This window comes from Podarcis gaigeae (genome assembly GCF_964106915.1).
Source record: "Podarcis gaigeae genome assembly, chromosome: 1".
NCBI lineage: Eukaryota > Metazoa > Chordata > Lepidosauria > Squamata > Lacertidae > Podarcis > Podarcis gaigeae.
The window spans coordinates 45,098,455-45,109,698 of NC_139678.1; the positions used below are offsets into that span (position 1 = coordinate 45,098,455).

At 41.9% G+C, this 11,244-nt stretch overlaps 1 protein-coding gene across 5 annotated transcripts in view; it reads right to left on the reverse strand.

Moving 5' to 3' along the window:
* The window catches only part of ZNF106 (zinc finger protein 106), a 42,371-nt gene that overhangs the window by 27,350 nt on the left and 3,777 nt on the right, over nucleotides 1-11,244 (reverse strand). For all 5 annotated transcript variants that reach the window (XR_014566074.1, XM_083746179.1, XM_083746181.1 and 2 more), the window contains exons 2-4: nucleotides 7,841-7,926; nucleotides 6,243-6,304; nucleotides 282-476 (exon numbers count right to left, since the gene is read on the reverse strand). Coding sequence is in view for 4 of the 5 variants with exons in the window: in XM_083746179.1 (XP_083602305.1) it covers nucleotides 282-476; nucleotides 6,243-6,304; nucleotides 7,841-7,894 (311 nt within the window). In the remaining variant the exon portion in view is untranslated. The remainder of the gene's footprint in view (nucleotides 1-281; nucleotides 477-6,242; nucleotides 6,305-7,840; nucleotides 7,927-11,244) is intronic.

An 11,244-nucleotide genomic window follows, 5' to 3' on the forward strand; every position in this document is an offset into this window, starting at 1 on the left:
AGTTTGCAAGAAGAGGCCCCGTATATTGATTTAAAGCCAGGGAAACCAAGTTTAACGGTCCATCCCAGAGTTATCTGCTCCGTTGGTCTACAAGTGGTCTTTGGGCAATGCTACAAAACTTGCATACTAAAAATAGTAACTTATGCAGCTCTTACAACTTTCCCAGCCGCGGCCACAGACTGTACTAAAGGCACAGTACACTCTTGGCATCATTTCCCTATATTCAAAGAGTGTTGAAGAACTCCACATCGCAACTGCTAAGAAAACGTGAACACACTCACCGGTTCTGCTCATTTCTTTGTTTAATTAACTGGATGAGTTCCTTGTCAAAGTATTCTTCGTTAGTCTCTTCTTTCCCTTCTTCTCCATCATGGGCTTCGATGTTGTCTTTGTGCAGCTGGCTGGAGATGTGCTTGGCATACGCCGACAAGCCCACCACTGTCACCCTGCACACCTGGCACTCATGATTGCTGTCCCTGGGGAAAGATGGAGAAGCTGGACATTCAATTTTTCCCACAGGCATGGCAAACGCTGCTGATCTTAACTCAGTTTCCTCTGAATGTGCAAGTCTCAGATTAAACGTGCACAAGGTCTAGCAATCTGCATTGCAGCTTCCTGAAAACCCTGCAGGTTTAAAAGTTCTTCCTTTTGTGGTTGTAGTTAATTTCAGTGATGTCTGGGTGGATTTCAGATTTCTTTCCAACAATCAAGAGGTAAAGGACTTGAGAATAATCAGAGTGTCAGCTGGGATTCTTCTTGGATTGTTGTACTCAAAACCTTGTCAGAGGAAACATAGCGGAGGAGGTGGCAGAGTGGAGGGCTTGCAGAGCTAGCAGAAGCTGCTCTGAAGCACCTCCATGGTGCCAGCTGCACTAGGGAAGCCCGGCGATAAGATTCTAGATTTAAGCTCTGTCTCAGCACTCCCCCAATGAGCATCAGCAAAGAGGAGGGGAGATTACACCTCTACAGCCAATCCTAACACAGTGAAACCTAAACTGGGACAGCTGGCACAGTGGCCTGGAATCCAAAGACTTTACAGCACAGCAAATGAAGGGAGGGAGTCGCCTGCTTGCTCTACTTTATTTGGTTCATTTATTTGGTTCATAAGATGCAAGCTAAATCCACTCTCTGCTCCGCAAGGATTATTGTAAAGATACAAAATTGTTTCAGTTGGAGGAAGCCAACAACTGTTTCAGACAAGTGTGTGAACTCTGATTTCATCTAAGTCTGCCAAGAAGGGGGGTGGGAATCACACACACACACACACACACAATTTTGTTTCATGTTTTGGGTGAGGGGCGAAAAAAAATACATATTTGCAGTCCTTTGGGCAAGCCACATTCAAAATATTTATTTTGCTGTTCACCTTCACTATTTTCTCAAATGAACTATTTTTTGTTTTTTGTAACTATGATCTGCAATACTTATCCAAGGACTTCAGACTTCATTAGGGGCTGAAATTTATACTTTCACATGTACATAATAGGTCATAATAGGTGATAGAAGGGGGAAATAGATCTTCATAGAGAGGTTGATGACATTTTGCAGACTATTAAGACTCAATGACCTCTTCTTCAGCCCACATGAGAATGGGGGGGGGAGAATTTGCATTTAGAACCTCCACTTTAGAAATTCTAAGACTCTGGAAACTTTGTTCAAGCCCCGTGTGATTTGACCAGAAATATCCTCTCTTAGCCTACACTGTCCCAAATACTGACAACCCCCTCAAATTTTCTGCATCTCACTCTGGGAAACATTGCCCTCACTAAGGCACACTTAAAAAACAACAACAAAAAATGTATGTTATACACTAAGGGAAAGGCAAACACAGTTTAGGCATTTTGCCTTTTTTTTTAAGCTTAGTGCTGGTATATATTACATATGTGAGTTTCTGCCTAGCTGTGAAGTCACATGGCTAAAATATTCATAATGAAGTGAGAGAACCCACACACCCTCGCCACACACACACCTCCTAGATCACAAGCATCTTCACTATCCTGTAAAGAATTCCTCCCAAAGGAAGTTGAGGCCTAGGAACTTTCTTCCACCTCTGCAGCTTTTTTAAAAATGTGAAAAACAAAACCCGGGGGGGGGGGAGGGAGGATATTTCACCCACTCACAAGATATTATATTAGACTAACAGCCTTTTTACACAGTTTATACTAAGAGAGACCAGCTGATTGTCAAACAAAGTGTTAGGCCTCTTTAAAAGGCTTTCAAATAAATGAGCTGTGTACTTTCCACCAACTCCTATTTAAGTGCAAAGGCTAGGAACTAAAGAATTGTACAGCTATTGTAGGCTCATGAGAGCTTTGGACTGAACCTGTGTTGGTAACCTCACAGTTGGATTACTGCAACGTGAGGCTACCCTTTGGATTGATTCAGAGGTTGCAGCTGGTACAGAATGCAGTGGCTAATCTGCTTCTTGGGGTGGGGTGGGGTGGGGTGGGGTGTGGGACTACCAGAAGCATATAACAACTTGCTTGCAGCCTTTACACTGGCTGCCCATTTGCTACCAGGCCAAGTTCAAGGTGCTGGACAGGTCACCTTATGCCTTATACATCCAGTAGATTGCTGTGGTCTACTGGAAAGTATTTCCTGCAAGAGCCAAAGATTTCAGAAGCCAACTCTGCAGTAACTCAGAGGAGGGCTTTTAGTATGGCTGCCTCTGTTCTGTGTAACAGCATTCCTGTTGAAATATGACAGACACCAGCTATCCGCACTTTCCAGAAACAGTTATAGGACAACTGCATTGTAGGGGGTTGGACGAGATGATCCTCAGGGACCCTTCCAACTCCACAATCTATGATTTTTAGTCCAGCAGGTTTTTGTAGCTGGATAGGGTTTTAGTATTGTTTTAAATGTGTTCACTGTTTTGTGTTTTTAACTGTTTTCAACTGTTTTACATGTAAATTGCCTTGAGATGGTGGTTTAATATTATTATAACAACAACAACAACAACAACAACAACAATGGTAGCCGTCTTTCTATAGCGCCCCCTCAAACCAAAGATGAGGTGAATGAGAGAGACCTTTTTAGTGGTGGGACAACAACAACAATGGTAGCTGTATTTCTATAGTGCCCCCTCAAACCAAAGCTGAGGTGAATGAGAGAGACCTTTTTAGTGGTGGGTCTGCCCACCACTTTGGAATGCCCACATTGTTATTGTTTCAGCACCAGGACAAGCCTTTTTGTGCTCTTCCTAGCATTTTAAGATCATGTTTTAAGTCCCTATGGTATGTCCGCTCATTCGTTGGTTTTAGCGCCTGTAATCGGCACTGTAGTTTGACAGCAAACCCAAAGGCACACTCCTCCGTTGTCTCCAAGACAGATGGAGTTTTAGGATTTATTGTGGATAATGGTTGTGCTTTGAATTGATTTGTATAATGTGAAGAGAACATGTTTATGAGGTGTTAATTAAGTACAGTGGTACCTCGGGTTAAGAACTTAATTCGTTCCGGAGGTCTGTTCTTAACCTGAAACTGTTCTTAACCTGAAGCATTACTTTAGCCAATGGGGCCTCCTGCTGCCGTTGGCAGGCAATTTCTGTTCTCATCCTGAGGTAAAGTTCTTAACCCGAGGTACTGTTTCTGGGTTAGAAAAGTCTGTAACCTGAAGCGTCTATAACCTGAGGTACCACAGTATACATAAATCAATAAATAAAATATTTGCCTCAACACACACACACCCCGCCCCACACAGTGTATCTTAGTATAGCACAGTTCGCTCCCTGGATACCACTACTTGCCCTCTCACTGTCTATACAACAGAAGTGTTCCCTGCTCTCATGGATGTCACATAGATAGCAAAAATAACTTTGTGTGGAATGAGTTGCCTCTGAATTTAGACTAGGATACCTCTAAACAAGGGAAAAGCAAGTCCCTGTGGTGAAGTTTTCGTATGCATGTTAAAAAGCTGACCCAATCCAACGCACCACAGACAGGCACGAGCACTGCACCACTGAAATAAATTATACACATTCATATCTGCCCTAATGTGAATGTTAACCAATCAAAGACACACACAGGAGAATTATAAATATAAAAATCAATAGAACCTTGCTTAAACCTTCAGTGTGAACCACATTTGGCATCAGAACTTATAGAAATGTTAACAGTTGTAAAAAGAAAGAAAAAAAGTTTGGTTCCTAATGGGATATTTTAGGAAGTTAAATTTAAAATTATTGTTCTAAAAATTAGCTAGAATAAGCAAAGCTCGAGTTACACTGCTCAAGTTAATGCTGATGACATTCTGGTATCAGAGCAACCATCTCTCAGCTGTTCTGCAATAGAACAGATGGGGTCTCATTGCCAAGAACAAGGTCAGCCCCCTGTAAGGCTTGATTCGAAGAATGAACAAAATGCATCTTACTCTAAAGCATTTCTAAAAGCTGAGTAAAGATAAATTCTTCCTTGGACAGCCACTCCAACACTTTACTCGCTTTGCTCCACCTCTGAAAATTATGCACGCATGTGCACATGCACATAACGCCCCCCTCCCTCCACATACATTGACTGAACTTTGAAATACCAAAAGGCTCAGTTCAATTGCTGGTCTCCCCATAGTGGCTAGCTAGGAAGTTCACAAGTGGGTCATGATGGAGGCCAGCCATGCTTGATGACCAGAAGCGTATCACCTCTAAACATGCTTCAGTTGTGACCCAACAGCCAGGCATTTTTCTAATCTATTTCTAAGCCATCCCTAGCAACATGAAAAAGCAAAGAGGCATAGCAGAGGATGGTTTTGATCCACTGCCATTTGTGCTATGGGACCAGCATCCATCCACTGTGCTCTTTGGCTAAGTCCACTGCAGAGATGGTAACCAAACCCAGACCTTCAGTAACAAAGCCAATATTTTTATCCACTAACCCACGATTCACTTGAAAGTAAGAATGCCAACACTCGCCACAGGCCCTGAGATCAATTTCACCTTTTTTTTTTTAATGGACATCTTCTAACACCTCACATTACTTTGAGACCCTGTATCTTTCTGTAAAATAAAAGTATCTATTCATCTGAAGTCAATGAACTCAAGCTGCATGTAACTAGATGCACAAATTGTATTTAACCAATTCTTTTACAGTGGTACCTCGGGTTACAAACACCTTGGGTTACAAACACTGCTAACCGGAAGTAGTACCTTGGGTTAGTAACTTTACCTCAGGATGAGAACAGAAATTGTGCGGCGGCAGTGGGAGGTCCCATTAGCTAAAGTGGTGCTTCAGGTTAAGAATGGTTTCAGGTTAAGAACAGACCTCCAAAACTAATTAAGTTCGTAACCAGAGGTACCACTGTAATTGTTAACAAACACCCCTAGCCCTCAGGACGGAATCTGAAGTAATGACAAAAGTCTGCCTAAGAAGCTGATCATAAACGTCATTGACAACAACCCTTGGCCCAGTCACCAAATCACATTCAATCACTGTTGATTTGAACTTTAAAGAGTAGGGGAGATGTCCACGAAGTTGTAATGTCAGTGCAATGACTTTGGGTTGTGGAACTTTCCCTTCTTCTCCACTCCCCATGTGCTCCCCTAAATCTGCTCCAGGGGCTCTTTCAAGAGAGCCAGTGTGGTGTAGTGGTTAAGAGAGGTGGACTCGTAATCTGGGGAACCGGGTTCGCGTCTTCGCTCCTCCACATGCAGCTGCTGGGTGACCTTGGGCTAGTCACACTTCTTTGTAGTGATAAAGCAAGATATCAAATCCAAACTCTTCTTCATCATCATCATCATCTGAGGAGCGGGGGGAGACACATGGGGACAGCAGAGAGAAGGGAAGTTCCACTGTGCAAAGACAAATCCTTGCCATAACAGAACTACTTCACTGGAGATTGCCCTGAGAGCTTAACAAGCTGAAAACCCTAGAAAATACTTTAAAATCATCCTTGTAAAGATGTTCGCATAAATCGCTAGCCTGTAAACGTTTTTAGTAGCCTGCTGAGGGCTGGCAGAGGAGGAACAGAGAACCCCTGTTCCTTCTTCAGCAGCCCACTCTACTCCTGTGATTTCCTTCTCTGGCAGCCAGCTCAGCTGCTGTGCTGAGCGCTGAGGATGGACAGAGCATTCACTTGCATGCATGGAGTTCCTCGTCGCCTATGACTACCAGGCTAGTGCTTAGATACAAGGCGTGGTACCAATATCATTATAGTTAAAGTGACTGCATTCCACACAAGATAGAAGGGTTGTGTTTCTAAGCCCTTCATCAGGTTTCAGTAGGACATAGCTGATACTGTTATACGCATACCTCCCTTTCAGATTTTCAAGTTCCCTGTGGTGAAGCATACTTCTCATGTGCTCATCCATCTCCTAAAAGCAGAAAAAGTGTTAAAAGTGTAAATAGCCAGAAAACAGAGCATAATTAAGTACTCCTCAACCATCTATCAATTTCCTCATATTAAATTTTGTCAGTTTGTTTGATGGCTTATCCCACTGTTTTTTTACTGGCGTTAGAATGCGAAATCACCTTTGCGGAAAAGGTGGCACTAAACAGAGGAGAAACAAAGTTTTATAATATAGAAATGAGGAAGGAATATCTGCTTTTATACATGTTCTGTTCTACAAATATATAATATTCTCTCTGTGTCTCTTAGGATTCAATTATTTGATTAGGCAACTATTGCACACCCTCTTTCGTGTCATGTGTATGGATCTGAAAAAGCTTGCACATTTCCAGCCATTTTTTCTCATTAGTTTTCTTTGTATAATCATATCTAGGTCTTTTACATGCTCTTCTTCCCTCCCAATTATATACCTTCCCTCCCCGGTTATAAGTGTGATTATATTTGGCCTCCATTTCTTAAATGTGTACTATCCAGAGAGCCACATTAGAAGATTTATGAGCGATCACAAAGCACACGGTGTTAAGGATAACTGGGCAACACTTAAGTATTTTAGCTCAAGAATGTTAAAATGTGTATTGTGCTAGTCTAATTTGTTTCTGGGAATTCATCCTATAGTTTAGTGTGTATTCTGGGCAGAAAGTGAGGCTAGTCTCTGTAGCAGAGCTCTGAGAAATCCGACTCTCTGCTCATGGGGACGTGTCAGTTCTAATAGAAGAGAAAATAGTTATTAAGAGACCTCTCCCACCCACCCCTTCTCCTCCTCAAAAATTCCTCGGTGGTTGAGGACTTGACCTGACCTATACAAATGCATTTCGTCTTATTCTATTTTTGCTCTGAGAGCTCTGCCTGATTAACTTCTTCTAAGGTCCAATTCTGACTTTACATTTTGTACCCAAGCACACATTACATGTGCACCTCACCAGGTATGAAGGGTGTATACACGTACAATTCAATCCGAAATTCAATTCAGAAATTCAATTTTCCTGGCCACCACTTCCAATGTGGGGGTTGGGGGGGGGCACCCAGCTGATTCTTTTATTGTTCACCCACTTACGTGGGTCCACAGGGAATCATATATTTAATTCCCCACAGAGGGGCCCTTTTGTCAATCCCAGTGCCATCTTCTGAAGCATGGCCGGTGGAAACATGAAAAGGGGCTTTCTTTGAGCACCACACAGGATGCAGAACACATAGCCACAGAAGAGCCACTTAACCCCTTCTCTGTTGTTACTCTGCCCTCAGCTTAAGAGCTTTTTAGGCCCTTTATCACTTTAACTTTTTGTTTCTCCTGGAGTAAAGCTATCGTGCTTGCTGTTGTTTCTTAACATTGTGAGCTTAGTATTTATTATTATCATTATTAATATGCAGTGGTTTTAATGTAATGAAAGCCACCCTGAACAACTGTGGAAATACCTCTGGAAAATTAAGATGTGCATCTTAAATCAACATAGCCTCTTTCAGAAAACTACATTTTATTGGGATAGTTGACATTTCAGTTTACCTTTTTTGAGCTGTATATGATGTGACACAATATACATTTTCTTTCTCGGACCATAGTGAACACTTTGAAAATGTCTTATCCGACCCCTACAAACAGGGAAAAAATAAACCGTATTCAGTAACACTTCAACAGTTTCCTAGTTTTTATGAAAAACCAAGTGTGACATTAAAACAACCAAGCACACCATTTTATTTTCATTCTGTCATTCACATCTTCACTTTAGCTATAGTTCTTTTTCATAGCAACCTAACTGCTATCTCTCTTTGATCAAGTACTACAGTAATGTTTCTGAGCACCAATGGTGGCCATTTAATCTTGGACTGGAAGAAGGATACATTGAAGAACTGAAATACGTTGGATAAAATTCAAATTTTACTTGCACAAATGGTGCAATTTAATGACATTATTGTCATGAAAGCATAGTTCTTTTGTAAGAACTACATTTTTATTTATCATTTTTCTTGCTATTTCAGATGAAAACCAAATCAAAGTTTTGATAAATTCAAGATAAAAATCAAATCAAAGTTTTGATAAATTCAAGATAAAACCGGGAGCATGTCTTGACCACTACAAAAAATGATTGAGTTTTAAAGATTAAGCAGCATATGATGAATAAAACAGCAAATGCTGTATAGCAATGCCATCACACAGCACATCAGTTTTTGTTCACATCCTAAACAGTCAGGTTAAAGTAAATATATGCAAATATGTCTTCTACACTGTTTATTTAACCATGCTAGATATTCAAACTAACAGATATATCAGAAATATGTATAACTGCTTTGAGTAGTATATAACGGTAGGTATTTTTTTACAATTGAGTAGTATATAGCTTTATTAATTAGATAGATAGAGGGATAGATGATAGAATATGAAATTAGGCATTTCAGGAAGCAGTAATTTAAGTCCAATATTTTTCGGGGGGGGGGGGTCTCCTTCTTGGAATAAACTGTCTGAAGGTGAGATGTCACATGGTGAATGCATAGGGCTTTGCAAACTAAGATGCAGCTGGTGAACGGTAAGAGCAATAGCTATGAGCCCCACTTTCTATGTTGGTTTTGGGCTCTTATTGGGGCATTTTAGGTTTATTGCCAGCCGCTACTGCTAATACAGCAATAACACTGCACTAACATACAAATTTATTTTAAGAACTACTGAGATAATAGGTGGGGTGTGATAACAATAAATACTTAATAGTATTCTGCTTAACGAGTATTAAACAGGAAGTCACACTGGGCTAAACAAAAGCTCTGGGGCTTGTGTTGCCTTCTCCTAACTGAAACAGACAATCCTACTATAGTAATATTATAGTATATTGAGAATACCAAACAACATGCGCAGATAGATTACAGGACATGACTGCATAAAAGTATTTTTCAAGAAACATAGGTTGAGGGTCAATATTTAAAACACCCTTAATACAGGACGCAAACTGCTGCATAACAGCTACTATGTTAAGAGACTGCAGAATCTGCCATTATTAGAATGCATGCTTTCATCTTTCTTGTACCATTTGTACACACTGACTACCAGTTACATGCAGGAACTGCTGAAGGTTTTAACTCACAGGAAGGAATGTTTCTGAAGTATAAAACACAGTTGTAAGTAACTGAGGAAGAGCTCTTATGTAGAGAGAGTCCTCAACAAACTACTCGGTAAAATTCTGTCAGGTACAAACATTTAAGGTTTTGTGTGTTTGTCTTACGCTGGAAAATGTCTCCCACTCCAAGCAGAAAACTTTAAAGCATCTATTCGGGGGGGGGGGGGCAGCCCAGCCCTCAATAGCTGCGGCATAACTTTCATGACTCTAAGATGAAAAGAATGCTGTTCAAGATCACTACAGTCAAGCGGCAAAATTATAAACATCCCTTTAAACTTCTGAAGCTTACTTTAATGTGAAAAGGAACTTGCGAGTATTCTTAAAAGCAGGAGGTGCTAATCCTTATACGGAATATTGTGGATTTCCTTGTCGGCTATAACCTGCTCTCTGTGCCTAATATTCTATGTGAGCATTGCTTTGTAGTTGATGAATTAATGCTCACTGTATGTTTAGCATATTGCTTAAAATTGGCTCAGTGTTTCTGGAATTTGTTGGGCAGAAGGGAAGCCAAATACTTAATAGGCACAGCAAGGTCACTAGAGTAGGCCTGGCTTTTAGAATCAGTTAGCACAGTCCGTTAAAGTGACTTTTACCAAGCGGATCTAAAATTACACCTGCTTTGGTGAATTAGAGCAGTGTTTCCCAACCTTGTGCCTCCAGATGTTTTTGGCCTACAACTCCCATCATCCCTGACCACTGGTCTTGCTAGCTAGGGATGATGGGAGTTGTAGGCCAAAAACATCTGGAGGCACAAGGTTGGGAAACACTGAATTAGAGTATCAGAGTAATTATACGTGATCACAAGAGGAGTTTAAAAGGATTCCCGTCAGCTGCCCAATCAACTGCAGCCACTTATGAGAGAAGGCTAAAAATACTGGCAGAGGTCAGCTGCTATTGGCTGTCACTATGGGAGGCAAGGGCAAGCTTCTTTCTGCAAAGGGACCGCTCAGTCTGCACTCAAAGAGGCAACAGGTTCTGGTCTAGAATCAAGTTCTCAAGGGCTCTTTCATGTCACCCAGGGAAGGTCACAGGAGGAATAAAATGCCTCTGAAGAAAAGAGGGGTACAGCAGTGCCCTCCTTGTTCTACTTTGAGCCAGGTGACCTCACGCATCCATTTACCTGGCAGGTGTGACACTCCTTGCGCCACACCCGCTTGGATACAGCAGGCAAAGCAAGGAAACTAAGGACCATTTGGGCAATGGGAGCAGCACAGGGAGTGAGGATAGGCTGGTTCAAAAGAGGAACAAGGAATCTATGTAAAGAGGTGGCAGAACCCCAAGGCGCAGGCTTTCCTCCAGTGAAAGAAGGGAACCAGTTTCCTAGAGCAGAAGGCAAGAGTTCTGGGAGCAGATAAAGTGCTATGGGAGGCAATCCCTCAGGAATCCTGGGTCCAAGCCATTAGGGCCGGACGGCCAGCCGAACCTTTTTCAGACCAACAGCCACATTCCTTCTGGGCAACCTTCCAGGAGCCACATACCAGCGGCAGGTGAAGCCAGAGGCAAAAGTGGAAGGAGCAACAAATGTAAATTTTGCCTTTGTACAGTAACTGAGGTCCTAGACACCCTTTGAATCACCCATGGAGGGAAGCATCAGAATGGAAGGACACATTTCAGGTGGGCAAAAACACTCAAGGGGTTGCAAACAAGGCCAGTGAGAGGTGTGGTCTGGAAAGAGTTCTGAGGACCAGGTAGAGAGGCTTGGAGGGCTGCATTTCACCCCTAGGCCTGAGGTTCCCCACCCTTGTATTAAGGCTTTAAAGGTAATCATCAATATGTTGAGCTGTGCCTTGGAGCAAACTGGCAG